At 38.2% G+C, this 23,341-nt stretch overlaps 1 protein-coding gene across 1 annotated transcript; it reads right to left on the bottom strand.

Annotated features, from left to right (window-relative positions):
- Window positions 1-1,271: 1,271 nt before the first annotated feature.
- On the bottom strand, window positions 1,272-22,879 carry LOC149833916 (phosphatidylinositol/phosphatidylcholine transfer protein SFH12-like). Its single transcript, XM_090009233.1, has 13 exons — window positions 22,739-22,879; window positions 22,610-22,697; window positions 21,886-22,177; window positions 16,791-16,890; window positions 7,766-8,032; window positions 7,601-7,678; window positions 7,391-7,492; window positions 7,253-7,302; window positions 4,518-4,617; window positions 4,317-4,412; window positions 3,139-3,268; window positions 1,960-2,345; window positions 1,272-1,373 (listed from the first exon to the last, which is right to left on the bottom strand). The coding sequence occupies exons 1-13, from the start codon at window positions 22,877-22,879 to the stop codon at window positions 1,272-1,274; spliced, it is 1,932 nt and encodes a 643-aa protein (XP_089865359.1).
- Window positions 22,880-23,341: the final 462 nt, after the last annotated feature.

Genomic DNA, 23,341 nt, shown 5'->3' with positions numbered 1-23,341 from the left:
TTTATGATACTTATAATATTTATTGGCTATTTGATTGTTCAGACATTACATGTATATTGTAGAATTTGATTGGACCCTGTAAGTCATCATGTACTTTATTCCTGTACTTTCATCATTTTTCTTTTTCAACATTTTTTCATAAAATTGAAAATTTAAAAAGGCCAATTCAAAACAATAATTGTGAATCAGCCAATGTTGTCAGAATCGGTTTCCGAAACGAATAGTTTTCCAAAAGAAAGTACACATTCCGAATGTATAGATGTTTTTCAAACTCTGCCAAAATATAATGTTTCATTTTATTGAAGCCTTTGAAGCAATGAGAGAATTCAAATGTAACAAAAGAAGAGCGGTTTCCATAGTGAAATGAGACGGTCATCAAGGCAAGATACAAAAATCAAGAGGGTTGCAACAACCAGGTATCTCTCACATGACTGAGCTTCTGCCTTATTGATCCCGCAAGCAATAAATGCAGCTTACCAGAACAGACTCTGCAAATATAAAAGAAGATTAGTATGAACTATGGAACACAACAACATCGATACAATTTCTCAAAAGATAAAAAACAAGAAGTTACTAGTAGGAGGCAGTACACAGTATGCAGAAGTACCGGAGGCACTCAGATGGGGACTGAATTTTCAACAAAAAGAATGCTACACCATTAGTTTGAAGACAGGAATATGTGCGGATTTGACTCAATAATCAGCACAAGAAAATGAACAAGTGAACAAGGAAAACAAAAGTAGCATTTTGTCACTTTTTTTTCTCAAGTTTTAACCAAATGAAGAAAGCTTAAGGTGTCAGTTAACCATGACAGCAATTTATGATCTTGAACATGGAGAGGATTAAAAAAATTGCGCAACAAAAAGAACAGAAAATATTTGCCTATATGTAATATTGTACATAAAAAAAGCAAATGGTTTCTCAAAGAACAAACAAAAAGATGTTCCCTTTTTTTACTTTTTAAAGCAAGAAAACTTCTAGAATATCAAAGTACTTAATCTGAAAAAGACCAATAGTCCAACCAATTGGAGATTACAGTTATTTTAACAACCCAATTTGCTCCATTAACACATGAAAAACTGACAAGAGGCTGCTAAATATATGTATGTCTGAGAACCCAGGTCATTTGGCAACCTAACTTACTCCCACAATAAATGGAAAACTGACAGGAAGCTACTAAATGGAACGTACATGCATCTCCTCTTGTTTTAATGAGTACAAGTTGAAAACTAATGAGCATGTATCCTCTTGCAAATTCTAGTAATGTACCATCAGTTCTGGAATGTGTAGCACAGACATACCTTCGACTTTTTCTTCTTCTTCTCAACATATGCAAGCAGCTCCTCTTGTTTTGCAAGAGCTTCTTGAAGAGCCTGAAACCAAACATCAAATTCAGAAAGGAATAAGGCATCAGCAAAGATAGACGTTAAAGAACATACAAAAGCAAGCAAGTAAAAAAGTATGCAAGGCGATATACACCAAATATGCATGCACAAAATGACTACCCTATGTTACATAGGTGCGGATGCAGATGCAGATGCGGGTGCAGGTTCGAAGGGTGCGACACATCAACTTCAAAAAATTTAAGTGCGGGGTGCAGATATATATATATATATATATATATATATATATATATATATATATATATATATATATATATATATATATATATATATATATATATATATATATATTGTTTGGGTGTGTACATATTTATGTATATAGTATAGATGAAACTGAACTTGGTTAGGGTTAACCGTCCAGTTTTCTGTCTGGTTGACTGCACCTGACATTTCAGAAGCCGTGTATCCAGGTGTCGCACCAGCACCATCTCGCGACATGGGTGTGTACGCCCATTTAGAAGTGTCCATGTTACATAGGTACTACCCAAGGCACAAAAAGTCTCTTGTTCTAACTAGCTTCTCATTATCACTGATGAGCAAGAACTTGTATGCTAACCTTCTTAGTTTCCATGAGTTCAGCTTCCAGGGCATCAACTCGTTTCACAGCAGTGTTTAGTAATTCCTCTTTCTCAGATGGCATTGCTGCAGGTTTCATGTTAAGACTGCTAACCTGATCTTCCAACTCGCTCAAGCGTCTTGTAACAGATGCATACTCAGCACCAGGAAAAGCGCAAGGTATTTTCTGACCTTTCTTCATTGAGTCGACACATAAGGCAGGATTAGCATAATCAAGTGCTGCCTCTGTGATCATCTTTGGCATTGAATTAGTAAAACGAACAACAGCAGCAACACCCATAGCAAAGGTCATGACTCCAGTAAAGATTTGTCTGCTGAATCCTTCAGGAGCCACAGGAACATCCACCGGAGAGAAAGCACCTTTTACTAAATAAACAATTTAACGAAATCTGTAAGGAAAAGGCAAGAGGATGCAAGCTGCATGAAACAGTTCACTGATTTCAGTAAATGCCATCCATCCCCATGTGGTTAAAGAAAAACAAGTCAAAGACAACAATGCAAGAAGACCGGATGTCATGTTGTCAATACTAGTAACTGTGTTCATCCAGTATACCCTTCACTTCTTGTGCTCCAATTTGGCAAATTGTAAAACAGCTATTTTCAGTGGGAAGGGTGGGGATGGGAGCCATAATATGGAAGTTACTCTGATGCCAGGTTAGGTTCAGAGTGATGATCTAATTAAAAGTTTAGTTTGGAAAAATGAAAGAAAGGGAGGAAATGTATCAAACTAGAACACCAAATATAAATGCAGGTAGAAGACAGACAAAATCATATTTCTCCAAGTTAAAACTTGAAAGCAAAAACATTTTTCTTTAGCCTTCAAGTTCTTCCAGCATGTTCAATTAAAAAAATGCTCTACACTCTCGAAACTTGACCCAACACCAAACATATAATCTTGGAGAATCAAAACAGTATCAGCTAAACATTCAGTCTACTTTACACCTATGTAATGAAGTTTGTCCACTACAAATTTATAAATGCACCAAGGACAAAAACGTTGATGCAGTCCAGAAAGCAATTTCAGCCAGAGTTGAATGTGGTTGAACTATGAATGTGGCTGACCATGGGATTAAGTGAATGAGATTCCAACCACCCAAACCCACTTCAGCATTCCCTGCTTGTATACAGCTTGAGAATCAACAGAGATATGCTTCCTTACCCTTAGAGAGCACACATTTCTCATCTTTTTGTGCTTCTTTCATCCAGTTGCCATATACAGTCTTATCAACCATCGGGATATGATCAGCATATTCACAATCTTTTTGGAAATTCCCTTTCTCTAGTTGAGCCTATAGAATGTTAAACAATTGGAACAGATAAATAAAAACTTTAGATATTAAACAAAGAGAAGGAAAAAGAAAAAAGAGGAAAATCTCAAATAGTATCAAGCTCATGGCTGGAAGAAAACTAACAAAATAGATGGTTCCTAAAACGAATGCAGTATTGTATATTTCAAAATGATAACACAGTTTCCATAGGCTAGAATGCTTTCCTAAATTAAACTTTGACTTATTGTTACAATAGTCACATGCACCTTCTGTTTTGTTGGCATTTACGTACTTTAACAGCAAAATGATGAAACGACACCTTAAAAGATAACATAATTCAAGGAACATGAAGTTCGAGGATATGCACCTTTTGTTTGTTGGTATTTATATACTTTCACGGCAAAATGATGAAACAACACGTTAAAAGATAACATAACTCGAGGAAAATGAAGTATAATCCTTTATGTTCCTTATTTTCAAAAGGGTGGAACAGAGAATTGGTTTTCACTAATCCATTTTTCTTTAAATTTCAGAAGTGATTTTTCAAGATCATTTCCTGGTTGTCCACAACCAGTCTAATCAGTTTGACTAAGGCCACAATCCAGGCAGGGGATAAATTGCTTCGCAACCTGTATGGAATGCTATATGAGCTTCAAAAGACCAGCAATAAAAATAACCGACGAAAACAATCTGTTTATGGCTAAAGTGATGAATATGGTGTGTAACCTAGTGTTCATGGAATTTCCATCTAGAAATGGCAACAGTCAAAAGCTGCTAATCTCAAAATAAAGAAAAGTTAAAATAAATAGGAAACACATTTGCTTACTTTTTCATGGACAGGCGATAGATGAGGATGCTCAAAATCCCTTGGACCTGGAGACTGCATGCTTTCAGCTTTGTGTAGAGGCTCCCCGCTAAAGGTATCAAAACCCTTCTTAGAATGATAAGGGAGCAAGTAAATGATGAGTAGTATAACTATATAAACAGTACTTGTGCTGAAAATTTGATAACATAGGAAAATTTAGATACTACAAGGGAGATACTGAAAATATTCATAGACAATAACAACCTTAGGACACACTATATCAGTTTGAGAAATAATCTTTTCCTCACTGCCTGAAACAGAAATGATTTTCTTGGAACACTTGCCTTCTCCCTGAAGTACCTGCCAAATAATAAAAGCAGTCAATGAAAATTCCTTGAAATATCAGTTAAAAGCATTGCTAGTAATTAGAATGCTCTCAAATATGGATAAAGAAGCAATCAAAACCTTCAATAGTTCAGGATCATTCCATGGGCCTTTGTCTGATATTAGGCAACCACCTTGATCTGCACAAGTACAGGTCCCTCCCAGAAACTCGGGCAATTCACTAATATAAGACCAGTGCAGTCACGTGGTGAATGGAAGAATAGAAGATCAGCCATTGGAATGATTTCTAAGAATAATAAATATAACATTCAAAAGGGTGCATGAACAGGCCTACATGTCATTTGACAAAGAAAGAACAAACACTACATGCAGACATGGAACACATCCGCAGAAGCACACATTAGCAGACACACACAGAATAGAAGGAGCATGAAGAAAATCTCTCTTTCGAAGATTAAAACTAAATGTTGTGGACGGTATTTGTAACATCTGTGATTTTTATCGATATATTATCATAGCTAACCCGTTAAATTCATTAATGAATTAGGTGTATGCGTGTTTAAATCATTAGTTATGGTGGAACTTAATGAATATTCCAATTAGATTAGTCAGTTCATTTGGATCCAGATATCATATAGGATCCAATTATGGATTTTGTGTCGTGCTTTTGGGGATCCGGTTATAACTAATTGGATCCGGGTATTGTGAGATCCGTTGGATCAAAGCATGTGCACGCTCTAGAGGATGGGATGTCCCCACCTCTCTTGGATAAATGTATATATCATATTCACAAATATCGGTATCCGCTATATCTCGGTGAGCTACTTCTCACAATAATATAGTTTGGTGATAAATCTCAGGAAAATATAGGGACTTAAAAATATAAAAAAGAACCAAAAAGTAAGAAAATATCATGTTTAGAAAAAAAAATACATAAATAATAAAAGAAATAAGTAAAAAATGTAAAGGAAAGAAGAAAACCAAATAAAAAATAAAACAGAAAATATTTGATATTATCCCGATATTATCAGGATATTATCATGATATATAAATTCTTGATATTTTGAAAATATCATGATATTTTGCGTTTAATATCATTTTTCCATTGTATCACGTTAATATCACGATATTTTCAAAATATCGACGATATTTGTGACTATGGTGTATTTATTATAACCAACATTAATGAAGATGAAATGTAAAGTTTATAAGATAAAAGGAAATAAGAGAGGAAGATTAGGAAAGAAAAGGAAAAAGTTTGGGAAGGAGACTCTCATATGGTAGGAGCCCCTTCGTTCTAAGAGAGTGAGAGAGATTATATAAACCCCTCTCATGTTCCTCTCCTCTCTCATTCACTCTTTTTTTTTTGTCTCTTCTCTCTTCGTGTGTGAGCATTAGAGTTCTAGAGCTTCCCTTTCCTTCTTCCTTCTTCCTTCTTCCTTTCCTCTCTCACGTCCAAAGAGGCTGATTGCTGTCATTGGAGTTGCAACAAGGAGGTGGCATTCGTAGAGTTGCTGATTCCGTACAAGAAGGCAAGAACAAAGGTTTTTTTCGTGATTCAGAGGTAGGATACCTAAACCAGGTGTGTGTGTGTAGATGTAGGCATGCTTGATCAACAGACTCCTCATGATTAATGTGTGTTTTATGATTTTGTGAGAAAAAAACTAGATTTCTATGTTTTTGAAAAAGGTTGTTATGCATTTTATAAAAACTGTGATTTTGTCACTAAAGAAAGCACGTTCGTTAAATCTTAAATTTGTTTACAGATGTTTATTCCAAACTGATTAGAGAAGGTTTTGTCATCTGATCAGATTTGAGAAGTTTATTATAAATTGATTTGTTTCCTATCTCTCTCGACTGGATTGTCCGTCACCTAGAACCTGGATTAGATGTGCAAGGCCAGGGTAATAAGACACAAATTGATTGAATTCACCTCCTGGTTTGTGCTTCCAATCCGGTTATTATTTGTATTGTACTCATAGAGTATTGAAAGATAAACAAAAGTGAGATTGTGCATTATGGCATGACATGCATCATTCAAATAAAAAAAATGTAAAGAAAAGAATTATAAATTATTCATGTCATGGTGGATACTTTGATTGCATTGGTAAGTCATACATGAATTAAATGTTCATGCATTAATGAGATTGGTGCATATGATTTTTTCATGTTATATAACAATTATTAATGAAATTAGTTATGCACTGATATTGCTTTATTGATGTTATATGTATGAAAAGAATGTTGTTTCATGTATGTTTATTTCTATGCATATATGCTTTGTCTTTGTATTCCTACTAGGGTTGTTCTGACCCTCTGCTAAAACATTTTAGATACCGAGTAGTTGAGCTAGAGCGGTTGCGGGATGTCAGAGCGGGTCAAAAGAGCCAGTCAATTTCTCTTTCTCGGGCGCTGAATTTTCGAGACACATTTCATTTATTATTTTGAAAACATTTGTTAGAATAGTTTTGACTCTGGTTATGGATATTGAATTATTTCAAATAAGAATGTGATCCGCCTTAAATTCAGTAATATTGTTATCGATTGATTGTTCTGTAACCCACCTAAGGTTGTACCCAAAGCTTTCCGCTGATGTTAAAAGAAAAAAAATCATGTGTTTTTAGGTTTAAAATCTTGGGGCATTTTAGTATTTATTTATTCAAGTAGGCAACAACAAGATGAAACATAGTACTCAGCAATGAAGATCTCTTCATTTAAAACTTTTTCAGAGTAAGCATCAAATCTTAGTATGTAAATGCAAGTGCGGGAAATAACTGAGATTCTAGCATTTTTTTCAGAGCCGCAACCAAGAAAAAAAATCTGAAATCCTTATAGAAGCAAAATTAAAACCGAACCTGGCATCAATGACTTCAAGCAACTTGCTCTCATACTTGTTTCCAAGAACCTAACAAGAAGGAATACATCAATAACAATGAATGTATTACACTATAACATAATTATGCTGAAATTATATAAAATATATTTCAACTTACGTGGATCTTAGCAGTTGTTTTGGGATCAAGAAAAGACTTTATTGTGTTCCAGAGCATTCTGAATCCAGAACCTGCATTAATGATGAACATGCGATGCAAGGTCTGCAGCAACATGGAAAAAGTGATTGAAATCAAAGTTCCCTTAGTCCATGCGGAAAGACAAACACTAAGTCCTATATCTATAAGTAAGCAAGTAATAAAAAGGAATACCTCAGGGTAGTTATCACCATCAATTTTCTGGAGCCTCGTAATTAGATCCCTTGCTGTCTTATTAAAATTTTTAAGGCCCTGAGCAACACGTCACAGTTTACAGAAAGAAATAATCCGAATAGGTGAACATTTCAAAGAATTAAAAGGAAACTAAGAGCCACATACAACACCCTGCACGTCCAGGATTGTTGTGCTGGAATCAATATGTTTTTTTGCTGCAATAGAGCAAGCTGGGAACTTGACGGCAAAGATCTTCTCAAATTCCTGCACATGGTATTTCACATACCGCTCCATGTTTGTAACTTGCATCAATTTATTAGCATCAACTTTTCCCAATTGCTCTATGTAAACAGGCCTCCCTTCTTTATCAACCCCATGATGTCCTTGGGGGTAGTACTTCCGAACCTCTTCAATTTCTTTGAAATCAAAATCCTATCAAAGAAGAAGCAATCAAAAGCTATAAGAAAAATATGACAATCAAAGAAAATGCTCCTAAGAGTCTAGTCAAGCAGCATATAGAAATATGCTTATTCAATAAATCAACAAATGTATAACCCCAGAATAATTTTTTCTTTTGAATACGAGGCTCTAAACATTTGAAAATGTGATTGACATGAAAGAGACTGCAGCCAAGATACACTACAATCTCACATTTATGCAAATGGGACAGCTTGCATTTCACATGGACTGCTGCAAGTTTGACAAGGGTCTCAATTTCAATGGTTTCATGGTGGACAAGCAAATGCTGCAGGTTAAATAAAATAAGGTAATGTTTTGACTTTCTTCTAGAAATTCAGGTCCAGTATTTAACATTCTAAAGAATATGCATTGTGCATGTATTTTCCTTATACATATTGTGCCACTATGCATGTGCTCATACGTGCAGTGAAACAAATATACAAAATTAATAGCCTGCAGAAGTGATGCATTTTTCAATAAGAGGAGCTGGGAGAGAGCCCCCCGTGAAAAAGTGATGCTTTATACTAAGACATTCTAAAGGATCTTAATATGCATTGCGCTTGTCTTGGTGACTCAACGAGTCAACCCAGATCAGTCATTTACTGGTTCAATCTAGTGAATGACCCAGATTTAATACAAGACTTGGCAGAGTCATACATATATTTTTCATACACATACAGAGACAAACACATATTATGTACATACATACATGTATAACCAAATAAATAAATATGTATATGTACACGTATTAGATATTCCATATATAACCATGTGTTATAAATGATATATAATATACATACATATAAAATAAAATCACTATATATATGTGATGATTTTTTGGTGCTAATGAAGGTACAAAACTATTTAGAAATAAATCTTTAATATTTTTTAGATTTTTTTGTAGATCAGATCCTATGGTTGTAATCTACAAGGTTTGTTTAGTAGAAAATAAGTTTTGAATCATGTGATTGTGACACCTAAGCAGGTTCTCATATTTGGAAGAGAGAAAAACTCTCATAGGAAAAAAAAGTTTTGCCTATGAGATTTTTCTATATGAGAAGTTCTCCAAAAAAAAAAAAATCGCTTGTTTGTGAAGCATGAGAAAAAAAAAGTGGAAAAATGTGAAAAAATGAGAGAGGAGGGTGGTGGTGGTTAGATGGATCGTTGTTGTGATGATGAGATGGTGGGTGGTTGTTGTGGTGGTGAGATGGGTGGTGGGGTGTGAAAATAAATTTTTTCTTGGTAGGAAACATTCCTCCACCACACCCCCCATGGAGGAATGTTTCCTATCAAAAAGTGTACTTTTTAGAAAAAACTCTCTCTCTCTCTCTCTCTCTCTCTCTCTCTCTCGTTTGGAAGGGTCAAAAAATCCGTACGGATTTTCTATTTTGCATCACTTTTCCTACATCTTTCTCACTTTCAAACGTGCCCTAAGGGCTTCAAAAATAATGGCCTACAATGTACCAAAATTTTATGACTCAAAAACATCATATTTTTAAATCAAAAAACATGATCCAGGGTTTAATTTTAGCATGCTGAGCACATCTATATGGTCAGATTGAGTCAATACAACTTGAACTTATGATTTCCAGCTATAGTTCTTGATACAGAGCAGAACTGACCCGGATCCATACCGCATGACCCAGGCACGGTCAGGGAACCTGGCTCCAATGGGATGGACGATCAAACCCAGGTGATGGATCTGATCGCGAGTCCAGCACCACGATGCAGGGACGTGCCCCTACTCCCTTACGCCAGGCGAGCGAAGAATGGAAACTGTGCAGCCCACGTCAACAACCCCAACAAGAGTTGAGAGCATCGGGTCTTAGTCCCAGGTCCGGATCCGAGATCCAGACCCTGTGTGCAGCCTATTAAGTGCCTAGCTCTAGGGTTATGTGGGGTGGAAGAAGTTGAAGATTTGCTCTTTTCTTTTATTGTTTTATGTTTTCTGCTTTGCTGCCAGCATTTGTTCTTCTGCAACCATTATTTTCATTCTCTATTTTCTCCATTATTCTTCATTGTAATTTGTTCCTTTCAATAAAAAAATTAAGTAGCATCGGAACTCCAATCCTCGCTGCATCAAAGTGGTATCAGAGCACCAACCCTCCTCCTTGGTCAACGACATGGCGCAAGAAGCGAGAAACGATCCTACGAGTGGGATATAGCGGAAGAAAATCGACAACGAGGATCCGATGATGCGGATGATAGACATGATGACCAAGATCCAAGAAAATCCGCTATGCGTGAGCAAAGACATTGCCGACATGTCAAAATGTATGGACGAGATCGAAGGCCGGATTGTCGCCCTTGAGTTGCCGATGGAGCAATGGCAACGTTAATGCAAAGAACATGAGCGGAGCTGGATGACGGCGCAATCGATCATGTGAATGCAATACTCACAGAATCAGTCCAGCCGACGCACCCTCAGTCTGTCTACGCCACCATTTCGCATCTGGTACCCTCTCTCCATCCAGAATCGGTAGCGGCTGTGAATCACACAGTCGGTACTTTCCAGCCGAACCAGGGGATCACGGCAAGACCCCCCCACGTCTCGGGTGTGCTATAACTCTGGCCACGAGCCACAATGGCTGTGTCGCAGACCGAGCCTGGTCTGCAGGACCCCAGCGTCATGCTGGGCCCTGCTGCAGGCCCAGGTTCGTCAGTCCGACTCGGGAAGGAACTCTCCTTCCCTCCTGAGCCCGTGCGTGGAGGCCCTATGGCAGCACACCCGTGAGCGGGAGCAGAGGGATCCCTGTGGATGGGTCCGAACCCGAGAGGGTCTGGACCAGAGTTTGTGACAGCGAGACCCATACCTGGATCCTGAGGACCATCCTTTGGGTCCCAAGGAGCGGGTCCGAGTCTTGAACCCCCATACTCGACCTACCCAGTTAGGTTTGGTTTGCGCTTCGCCCCGAATCAAACCCAACCCCCTAATCTTGAGCCCCAAAATATATCTAATATCGACTCAAACCTATATCGGACCCGGATGGAGCTCCAGTTTGAATTTGAGTCGGGTCAAAACCAGACCCATCCTGTTATGGATCAAGGATCAAGTTTTAACCAGGCCTTTTCACACCACAACTCGATCCCTGATCCTACCTGCTATTTATGATGATTTCAGTTGTGTCACAGTCTAGTCATTGGATCATGCCAGCAATTATGCAATGAATGTGGAGGAAATTTTGAAAAGGAGACAGGAGTATAGAGTCTCCAGGAGTGACCAGTTCAGTCGACTCAAGTCGAGTCTCCCAACCAGGGGAGTGATCTCCCCAAGGTAGGAAGAGTCAAAGTTTACCCCAAGAGCAGACTCTAGCAAGCCTGACCAGTCTGGACTAGCCTACCATACCAGGTCCAAGTCCAAACCTAGTGAGTCAACCATCTGTTATTTTAGGTGTTAGGAGTTAGAGCACGTAGCGTCCAAGTGCCCCACCGTGAACAAGAACGCCCATTTCATCGAGGGTATTGTTAAGTTCGCATCCGATAGTGAGAGTGAGTGTGAGTCGCCGGTTGAGGGAGAGAATGAGAAGGAAGTCGTAGAGTTCAACGGTAACATCAAAAATTTGTTGTCCATCCGTCATGTTTTGACCGTACCCCGAGAGTCGACCCTTGCAAGATGGTTGTGGAATAACATTTTTAGGACCCGGTGCAACTGTGAGGGGCATGCGATGCTAGCATCGATACTGGGGCTTGTGAGAATATGGTTTTCGAGAGTGTTGTGTCCACCCTGAACCATAAATGAAAAAATTGTCTCAGTCATACAAGATGGCATGGTTCAAAAGAGGAAATGAGGTTTCCATTACCCAACGTTGTTTAGTTCGGTTCTCCATGGGGGAGCATTACCATGATGAGGTGTGGTGTAATGTAGCCCCTATGAGTGTGTGCCATATTCTTTTGGGACGTCCTTGGCAGTTTGATCACAAGATAATTCACAATAGCCGTAGGAACACGTACTCATTTATTTTTAAGGGGCATAAAATAGTCATCCTCCCTATCAAGGACACCGGTTTTCCCACTGTGGATAAGCCCGAGCGAGTTTCCTGACTCGCGAGCCTATCATACTGGACTTTCTTGAGCCGTTGTAGGGAGGATGGTTATTGTTATGCCCTGGTGGCTAAGCCGTCTATGAGTACGTTGTTACCCGTTCTGGCGGACATCGCGCCCCTTGTTGAGGAATTTTGCGACATTATACCATACGACCTTCCTGATGGCCTACCTTCGATGAGGGTGGTGCAACATGCCATTGATTAAGTCCCCGCCTAACCTCCCCGCCTATCGAATGAACTCATCCGAGCATGCCGAGTTGTTGAGGCAGGTACAAGAGTTACTACAAAAGGGTTTTATTCGTGAGAGTGTGAGCCCTTGTGTAATGCCCGCCCTGCTCACTCCTAAGAAAGATGTGTCCATGTGCATGTGTGTCGACAGTAGAGAGATCAATCGCATCACTATCAAGTATCGTTTCTCCATTCTCCGGTTGGATGACATGTTCGATATGTTGGCTGGTGCTTCTATTTTCTCTAAAACCGATTTAAAAAGTGGGTACCATCAAATCCGTATCTGAGATGGGGTTAAATGAAAAACGGCATTCAAGACACGTGATGGGTTGTATGAGTGGTTAGTCATGCCATTTGGGTTATCAAATGCCTCGAGTACTTTCATGAACATGATGACCCAAGTGTTGCATTCGTGTATAGAGAAGTTCATAATAGTATAATTCGATGATATCTTGGTCTATAGTTCTTCGTTGTCTGATCATTTGAATCATTTGCGCCAAGTCCTAGAGATTTTAAGGAAGGAGAAGTTGTATGTCAATGCCAAAAAGTGTGAGTTTATGACATTAAGTGTGGTATTTTTGGGTTTTATTGTGTCGTCTGATGGAGTTAAGGTGGATCCCGCCAAAGTCCGTGCGATTGTAAAATGGCCTACCCCAAGGACTATAGGAGAGGTCCGTAGTTTTCACGGGCTAGCCACTTTCTATCGTCGTTTTATGAGAAACTTTAGCACTCTCATGGCCTCTATCACGGAATGCCTAAAGGGTAGTAGTTTATATTGGACTTCGGCCATGGGCAAAGCTTTCACGTTCATCAAAGAGAAAATGACTAGTGCCCCCGTCCTAGCCCTTCCTGATTTTAGCGCGGTCTTTGAGGTTGAGTGTGATGCCTCTGAAGTAAGAATTGGTGCCGTCTTAAGTCAGAACCGCAAGCCCATTGCTTTCTTTAGTGAAAAGCTGACTCAGGCGAGGTGTCAGTACTCCACTTATGATGTCGAGTTCTATGCTGTTGTGCAAGACCTTCGTTATTAGAGGCATTATCTCATTTATAAAGAGTTTGTCTTGTACACGGATCATGAGGCATTAAAGTATTTAAATAGCCAAAAGAAGTTGAGTGCTAGACATGCCAAGTTGGTCAATTTTTTGCAAGAGTACACTTTTATGATTCGCCATCAATCAGGTACTCAGAACAAGGTAGCTGACACACTTAGAAGGAAAAATAGTCTTTTAATGACTATGTTCGTGAAAGTCATTGGGTTTGAGCAATGCAAGGAGTTGTACGCAATGGACCCTGATTTTCAGTCGGTCTGGAAATGGTGCCTCTCCTCTACCAGCACAACAGACCCACAATTCGTTATACATAACGGTTACCTCTTTCGAGGTAATAAGTTATGTGTGTCAGCATTCTCTCTTAGGCTACAATTGATTTTCGAGTTACATGAAGAGGCACTAGCTGGGCATTTTGGACATGATAAGACGTTCGCTCTGTTAGATGAACGCTACTTTTGGCCCAAAATGCGCAAAAATATTGTCAAGTTTGTCCAGAGTTGTTGAGTATGTCAAGTGTCCAATGGTCGACGTCAGAATAGTGGTTTGTACACTCCTTTGCCCATCCCTGAGAGGCCTTGGAAACACGTTTCCATGGATTTTATTGTGGGTCTTCTCAGAACCTCGCATCATTTTGATTTCATCTTAGTTGTGGTTGACCGATTTCTAAAATAGCTATCTTTGTCCTGTGTAAGCGAACCATTGATGCCTCGTACTACTTCAAGGACGCGACTCGCTTTCATGGATTGCTTCACATGATCACCTCAGATCGTGACACTCGCTTCATGAGTCATTTTTGGAAATCATTATGGGCCTTATTGAAAACCAAACTCCAGTTCAACAGTGCATACCACTCGCAGACCGATGGCCAAACCGAAGTCATGAACCGCACCTTAGGGAACCTACTCAGGAGTCTAGTTAGGGAGAATGTCAGAACTTGGGACCTAGTCTTACCGCAAGCCGAGTTCGCCTACAATAGTTCCATCAACAGGTCCACGGGCAAGTCTCATTTTCAAGTGGTTTATGGTCGTTCACCAATCCATGTAGTAGATTTAGCACATGTGCCTAGTCTCCAAGACCCAGCCCCAGACACATTTGATATCATTGAGTACATGTGTGATATTCACAAACAAGTCAGAGCCAAGCTTGTTGAAAGTTACGAAGCTTACAAAGCCTTTGTGGACCAGGGTCATCGAGATGTCCAGCTTCAAGTAGGACAATTAGTGTGGGTTTACCTGCATCCTGAGCATTTCCCAATAGGTACTTATGGTAAGTTGAGTCCTAAGAAGCATGGGCCCTTCAAGATCCTCCAGCGATTGGGTCTGAATGCCTACCTCCTTGAATTGTCCGAAGATTGACACATTTTGCCTATCTTCAATGTGTTTGATCTATATGCTTACTGTGGTGACAACAAGTCGTCAGAGCCGACTTCTTCCCAACCAGGGGAGAATGATGCAGAGCAGGACCAACCCGGATCCATACCGCATGACTCAGGCACGACTAGGGAACCCGGCTCCAATGGGATGGACGATCGAACCCAGGTGATGGATCTGATCGTGAGTCCGGCACCACGATGCAGGGACGTGCCCCTGCACACTTAGGCCTGGCGAGCGAAGAATGGAAACTGTGTAGCCCACGTCAATTAGTAGAAATCGGTGCTTGGATCATGTTATTCCAACATGTATATAAGATCGGTGCTTGGATCATGTTATTCCAACATGTATATAAGATTTTGTAGGGATTGAAAAATCAATGACCTACAGTATATCTTATTTTCACACTCATAAAATAGCTTTTTACATCCAAAAGTCAATTCCTACTATTTTGACCATGTGAGCATGCCCATGGGGTTAGATTTGGTCAAAACAACCTCCCACTATGAGTTCCAACCAGAGGCGGAGCTGGGGGGAGGGGGGGCAGCCCAGTCCTACCTCCCGAAAGAGTTATTTTTTTTTTTAAAAGCCCAGTCCTAGCCCAGACCTGATTCCATATGAAATAGGTTTTTATCCATTTTTTTAGCCCAGTCCTAGCCCAGCCCTGACTGCAGCAAATAGTTTGATTTGTCCATATGAAATAGTTTTTTATTAATAATTGTAGCCATTTTTTATTTTATCTAAAAAAAAAAATTTCCGGGGGCGCTGCCCCCAAACCACCCCCCACCCCCCCACCATTTTTTTTTTTTTTGCTACACCCCTGTTTGCCCCCCCCCCCCCCAACACATGAATCCTAGCTACGCCACTGGTTCCAACTAAGGGGTTCCTTACCCATGAGGGTACCAAATACTTTCCCAAATATATAAGCATCTACAGGCATCTGGTAGAAGCTATAATTTTTCAAAATTCTCTAGTTTTTTTTTTGTTAATCAGACATTACATGTATAATCTACGTGCATTTTTTAGCAGAAAACAAGCTTTTGATCATGTGATTGTGACATATATGTAGATTTTTTGAGATCTTCAAAATGAACAGCATATAATGTTCCAAAATTTCACGGCATAGAAACACCTATTTTTATGTCCAAAAAGCATGATCCAGGTTATCTGGGGCATGATTCCGATCAAATAAACTATGTTGACTACATCTATGAGGTCTGATTAAGAAGATGCAACTTACACGGTGGCTTCTACTAGGTGGGGGTAGGTGTCCATTTATTGCACTCTCAAATCTGATATTTAATGTTGATTGTTATCAAGTGGCCAGCCTTCAGTTTTGTTTATTTCTTGCAGATAAGTAGTCCTGTTGACAATGTGACTACATCATTGTTATTGCTTATTGATTCTGATTACCTTTAATCTTAATATCATGACCTTGTGTTATTTGTTGCATGTTACAGATTTGTCATTCTGTATTGCTTCCTCACATAGTTTTTTTTTTCTTTTTCTGTGCTTATTTCTTTTTGTTTGGCATCCAAAATTTATTATTGATTTTCAAATACTTAAAGACCTAACTAAAGACCAAAAGGAGAGATAATAAATGGCCTCCAAAAATGAAAATACCCGCAGAAACAAATGAGAGTCTGAAACACCAAGATACATCAATATACCTTATACATAAATGCATAAATGCTGGCTAAAAGCCATATCCATTATAAGTTCAAGAAGACAAAACTCACATGACTAAAGAAACAACAATGTGATAAACACCTCTCTTTGTTAATGTCTCACTAATGCTACCAAGCATGAGCAACATACAAGAGCAAGAAAAGAAAAGAAAAAACTTGGCCTTCAAAATACCAATATTACCTCCATAATAAACACCGAGATATATTAATACATATAATAGTGACTAATAAAACAACTAGGTGATAAACGCATTTCTTGGTTAAATATCCCACAAATAATACCAAGCATGAGCGACATACAAGAGCAAGAAAAGGACAGGAAAAAAAAAACTTGACTTTCAATTTGCCAATATTACCTCCATAATCGTGTCAGTACCGAACTCCTTCCTCCATTGGAGCATATCAGACCACATTTGTTTTGTCTTCTCAATATCAAATTTCCTTGCCTTCAAAAACCTACATCATGAAAGCAATGCATTTGGATAAATTTGTTAAAGAATAGTAACACCAACCTGTATCAAGGATTCACCTTGAAAGTAATCCAGAAACAAGATGCATGTGATATTTATGTGTCTATACATTCAGAAATACATAGTTAAAACATGTATACATACACACACATAATACATACATATATATGTATATATGTATATATATACACATACAGAAAAATTAGTAGCTCCTAAACATCCTAAGCACTTCAAACAAGTTATAGATATTTTATGCTTAATCAAAACTTGTAGATGTGCTTATCATTGTTACTCACTCAAAATTGTGCTTTGAATCAAACCAATTTGACCAGAAATTTTGATTTTCTTTTATCATCAAGTTTTAGTGCGCCACTGATTTTGTATCTCTCTAAAAACATATTTAACACACACACACAATATATATATATATATATATATATATATATATATATATATATATATATATATATATATATATATATATATATATATATATACTGCTTATAAAGGAGCAATCATGGGCATTAGGGAGCCAAAAGTTAATTAGTTGTATTGTAACATTTTAAAAATGATAGGGTCTTGGGTTGAATGTCATTTATTAAATTGTTGACCTTTTCATTTTTATACGAGTCAACCACGTCACACAACGTTTTGCAAAATGACATGGTGAGTGGTGTAGTTTTTATGGTAATTTACTAAATTGAATGTTTTTTTTTTGTTTGAAAGGCAAGATGGGGTTAGGCAGACCCCTACCAGTTACACAACTATACCATTGGGTTTTGAACCTTCAACGTCCCAACACAAGGTAACGTGCACTAGCTGCTCCTACCAGACAAGGGGAGTCCCCGTTAGTTAATAAATTGAATGTGCTTAAATGTATTTTAGTAGAAAGAGAGAAATTAAGAAAGCTATCATATGGGGAAGTTAAAGAGGGAGAATAGGGAAGCCATTTACGTGGAATCCTATGGGGGAGAGAAATTAGGAAAGTTAGTTAAAATGGGGATCTTACCACGACGAGAGAGAGAGAGAGATTAGGTTACCAACATGGAGACTAGGGGTGTAACCAGAGATTAGGATTCTTGAATCAAGTCTAGCAATTAGACCTAAAGTTGACCTAATTTTATTCGGGTTTGGGTATGGGTAAATTTGAAGACCCACATGGTTTAATGGGTTCAAGTGTAAATTAGTTCGGGTCCAAAACGTTTCAAGTCTTAAGTATACTTGTTTTTTAATCAGGTCTACAGATAGACCCAAACCAGACCTAATTTGATTCTGGTCCGGTTTCAATTTTGAGTATGGATTCTAAGTTCAAGTATGACTGCAAATTATTTGGACACATATGGGTTAAGATGTTTAATAAAAAAAACAGGTCGGTTATGAATGGGTCAAGTCTAAATATTACTAAGATTCAGACTTGAAAGAGTTAATCAGTTCAGGTGTAAATTATGACGAATATAAATGAGTGGGTTTGTTTTAATACAAGTTCTATTAGGATTTTTAACCTTTTAGAGTTAGAAAAGTTACTATCATAAAGGAAGACTATTGAATTAATGATAATTATATTTTTCTTAATGATGATTATATTTAAATTTCTCATGATTGGTATATATGATGTTCAGTTAGGATTCAAAATGGGTCGGATATAAAACTGTTTTGGGTACATAGTGGGTTCGGATATAAACCTTGGGTCAGATTTGTAGTTTACATACCCAGAACTGACCAATTTGTTAAATGATTCTAAATGGTAGACCTGACCCAAACCCATGGCTCTATCAAAATTGGGTCAGTTCAGATCTAATCTGTTTGGGACATTGGTTCAGTTCGGGTACACCCAACCCAATTACACCCCTAATGGAGATGTTAAATCTTATTACCCTCTCTCTCTCTCTCTTACCTAAAAATATATTTAATTATTTATAAAAGTTGTCTAAATTACTAAATTATACAGATAACTTTTCAAATTGGCAAATTGAAAGTTGAAAATTAGCATTATTATTTGATGCCAAGGTTTACTTATCATGTTCCATCAGTGTATGCATGATGTAAGAAGAAGTTCCCGAGCCCTATTGTTAATCATAGTGAATTACAATTTTCATTAATAGCATTCAACCAATCAAGCAACCATAAGCTTTGATTTTGGATCACCGAAAAAACCTGTATACAGGTTGGATTCCAGTGATCCAAAAGTCCGTTCCCAGTAAATAAGACATGTAAATCACATCTATGGTGTTAGATGTAAGAAAAACAACAAAAGGAGTTCTTTCACTTTGTACAGATAATTATAAATATAAATATATATGATTTATTTAGCATTAAAATATAGTTGTGTTTAACATGAGATCCATTCAACTTATTAAAAAACCAAAAATACCCTTAAAAGTAAAAACATTTTTTAAAATTTCTAGTTATTTTTTGGGGTCAAAAAAGTATTTTTTAACTTTTTCACATTTAAACTTGTATATTTTTACATTTTGAAAAAGTTGTTTGACTTTTATTACCCTCCAAATAAAAAAGACTCATAACGCCCATAAGAGTAACTAGGGCTGGCCATTGGGCCAGGTGCTGGGCGGGCTGCAAAATGCAGCCCTGGCCTGAAAGAACTTGGGCAGTTCGACCCAGTTAAGTAGGGTTGTCAATGGGTAGGGTCAGAGTTGACTTGAACCTGCCCATATAACTAATAGTCGGGTTTGGGTTTTGTCGGGTCAAGAAAATATAATCCCAAACTTGGACCTGCATAATTTTAGAAATATATTTTTATTAAAAATATAGATATAATACTGAGGTCGGGTCGGGTACCCAGCAAAAACAACGGGTTGGGTCAGGTACCCAACAAAAATCATGACCCAAACCCGGCCCACATAGTGCTTGGGTCAGGTTCAGCTCGATCCAAATTTTATTCGGATGGCACTTTTCATGCCCATACCCGGGAATTCAGGTTTGGGTGGGGTCGGGTGCCCGATACAAACCGGACCCATTGACAGCCCTATGGTTAGTAATCGCATAAGGCCCATGTATAAAATACATGGGGCTCGATAGGCTCAGCTCATTAACTGGGTTGGGCCTAAATTAAGGGCTCGGCCCAAGCCTGATTATAATTGAGTTAGTCCGGGCTCGGGCCAGGATGTGGGTCTGGCCTGTTGTGCCCTAATCGGGCTGGGCCAGGCCGGCCGGATGGGCACTCCTAAAAGTAACCATGCATTTTCAAATATGCTATTACTTTTAAGGTCATTTTGATTATTTTAATAGGTTGAATTTATCTAATGTTAAATACTAGTTTAATGTTAGATAAACCCATAAATGTGCATGCATGTGTGTAAATAACACAATCATCTTATTCAGTTATTCCTGGATTACTTTTAAGATGAATTCATGATCCAGGTTGATGTGATTATTCACACACTCAGATAGATAGCGCGTGCATGTGTGTGTATATAACACATGCATCTTATTCAGTTATTCCTGGATTACTTTTAAGATGAATTCATGATCCAGGTTGATGTCATTATTCATATACACTCATAAATAGATAGATGTCAGGCTGTTAGTACTATAGTATATAGCAGGGAGACCTGGATAGGGTGTAACTGGGTTGGGTATACCTGACTTGACCTGACGTCCAGAACCAATTATACCCGACCTGATTTTAATGGACTCATGGGTTCGGTTTGGATTTAAAATATAGATCCCTAATGAAAATAGGCTGGGTCTTGGGTATTGCAAATGAAGACCTGAACCTGCTTAGATCCGACCCACTTTTTATACCCGACTCAAAAGGTTCTCTGTATTGTAAAACCGAGCTGACCCAAATCTAACCCAATTATGTACCCAAACCCATTTTATTCTTGAATTGACCCGAACCTGAACCCGCTTTGTATCCGAACCGACCCAAACCCAAACCAATTATGTACAGAAATTTGTTTATATGTGAACCGACCTCTTTTTATTTCAACTTGAAACGGTTGGTTGGTATATATATATATATATATATATATATATATATATATATATATATATATATATATATATATATATATATATATATATATTGGCATTAATAAACTTCTGGTTTGTTAGCATATAATATTCTTAATAAATAGTTAATTTCTTGTATTTACATATTTTTTATTGGCAAGTAGGTCTAGAATATCAATCATATCAAGACCTAGCTGAAACCTGAACCTGTTAAGACCCAAACCAATCATATCTGAACCCGTTAACTCATATAGGTCTAATTTTTCTGCCATACATAGACCCGAACCCAACCCGAATCAAAACAGGGATCTCTTAAAGACTTGATCGGATACATACCCGAACCCGATAACCCATATGGGTCCACAATTTCTCGCTGAACCCGAACCCGAATTAGATTGGGTCGACTTTGGGTGTTACTTTTAGACTCGCTTGAAAATCAGATCTGATAAGGCCCGAACCGAACTGACTAGTTACACCCCTAGTCGTAGATGCAAACTTTGTTTTCCCAAGCTGACCCACAAGCTGCATCAGGAGTTGTTTGTTTAGCAGGAAACATTCATTGAATCAATACATTTCAATGTAAAACCCTTATTTTTTTCCCATCATGATATTCCATGCATTGTGAAACATTGATTTTTGAAACCCTCGATAAAGTTGCGATTGTGCGATCCTAAACACACATTTCTCACTAAACAAGCTACGTAGATCACATCTTTGGGGCTTGATATAGAATGTATGAAAAAAAAAACAGAAAAGGAAAGTGGGAAAGTGATAAAGTCAGTGGAGCCTACTAGACCGGGGTGCCCTAACAACCCTACCAACTATTTTGTATAGGGGAAGATGAATCTATTTCATAGTCGAGATTAAATACAAGGAAACAAAAGAGGGGAAAAGGAAAAAAGAGCAAACCAAATGTCCTGATCAGATCAGAGAAAGTTCAAGTGAAGGAGAGATTTACTTTCTCAGCCAACCTCTAGCAAGAAATCAAACATAAGTGGGGATTTTTTACCTCAACATCATATGATAATCATCATGCTTTGTGGGTAACAATTCCTCCAGGATAAGCGCTTGGCGGAGCGCATCAACAGCTTGCGACTCCTCCGCATCACGCACATCTTCAATGGAAATAGAATGGACTCTGCTGCTTCTCCTGCTCCTTTTCCAAGAACTTCTGAGCTTGGTGGATGCACTGATGGCTTTCTTTGTAAAAGATCCAACCCTTGCCTTCCTCTCATCCTCTAAGTTTTCAATATCTGATTTTCTCTCTCGACTTTCATCATTGTTGGAGGACACTTCAAGACCTATCCAGAATAAAAAAAAACGTAAAGCAGATGAAGTTACTTTTATACAAACGTTAAAACGGCAGATGTCAGCTTACAAATATTCACACATCAAAGTGGCACATGAAAATTCATAAAACTAATGGTGGATTAAAGGGGCGAATTGAGGGCCCCGGTAATTAGCTGCAAGATCTAGATATCAACAGCCTCCTCATATCTGATGATCTCCAAGTGTAAATAATGCATCAAGAGAGGAGCTTAATATAAGAAAGAAATTTTCCCAGAGAGAAATGGCTCGACTTCCTTTTCTCTTTCTTCTCTTCCCTCCATTTTGGTCTTTTGCTTTTATATTTTAATGACTTTTTTATAATTTTCATTCTTTTTTTTCAAAAAATAAATGGAGGCCTTTTTTTTTTACTACTTACTTTCATTTCACCCCATCAATCCCATCACCACCACCATTATCATCGTCACCATCATCTTCACCACCACCACCATCACCATCCCCACTACCACCATCCATCACCGTTGGCATAACTACCTTTACCACTATTAACACACCATTACTATAATCACAACTACCACCACCATCATCACTGTTACAACCATTGCCACCACCTCCATGCACCATCCACCATCACGACTACCACCATTAACATCACCACCACCACTGCCACCTTCACCATCATCACCACTATCCACCAATCTTCTCTTCTTCTTCATTATAATTTAAACAGTTGTAATCCAAACATTTCACTTAATCAAGTAAAGGCAAGACTCTTCTTTATAAAATGTGCTTAAATTTATATATGTAAACAATAAATAAAAATAGATCCAAACACTATTGGTTCTTTTTTTGCTTTTACTTTTGGTTTGCAGGACACTAATCTCAAGCAGCAGATTTAAGAACAAGACATTAAAACACTAACAACATGTTACATGCATTTACACCAGGAGTCGCCCAAGTGGCAGCGGGCATAGGGAGAAAGAGATGCTGACATCTTCATCCCAGGTTGGAATCGACAGGATGTGCGGGTGCCTTTAACGGGTGGGCTCCATAAGAGATTGGTTATGGATGACCCCACCCAAGGTTTACCCTGAAAAGATCAGGTGCAATATGATTGCACAAATATTTGTGCATTAAGTACTTCTCAGTTGTGGGGCCCAAGGCCTGATGAAGGGCAA

Source organism: Nuphar pumila, chromosome 6, assembly GCF_984573655.1.
Source record: "Nuphar pumila chromosome 6, dmNupPumi1.hap1.1, whole genome shotgun sequence".
Lineage (NCBI taxonomy): Eukaryota > Viridiplantae > Streptophyta > Magnoliopsida > Nymphaeales > Nymphaeaceae > Nuphar > Nuphar pumila.
Note: the sequence above shows the minus strand (reverse complement) of the source record. Positions and strands in the feature narration are given on the sequence as shown.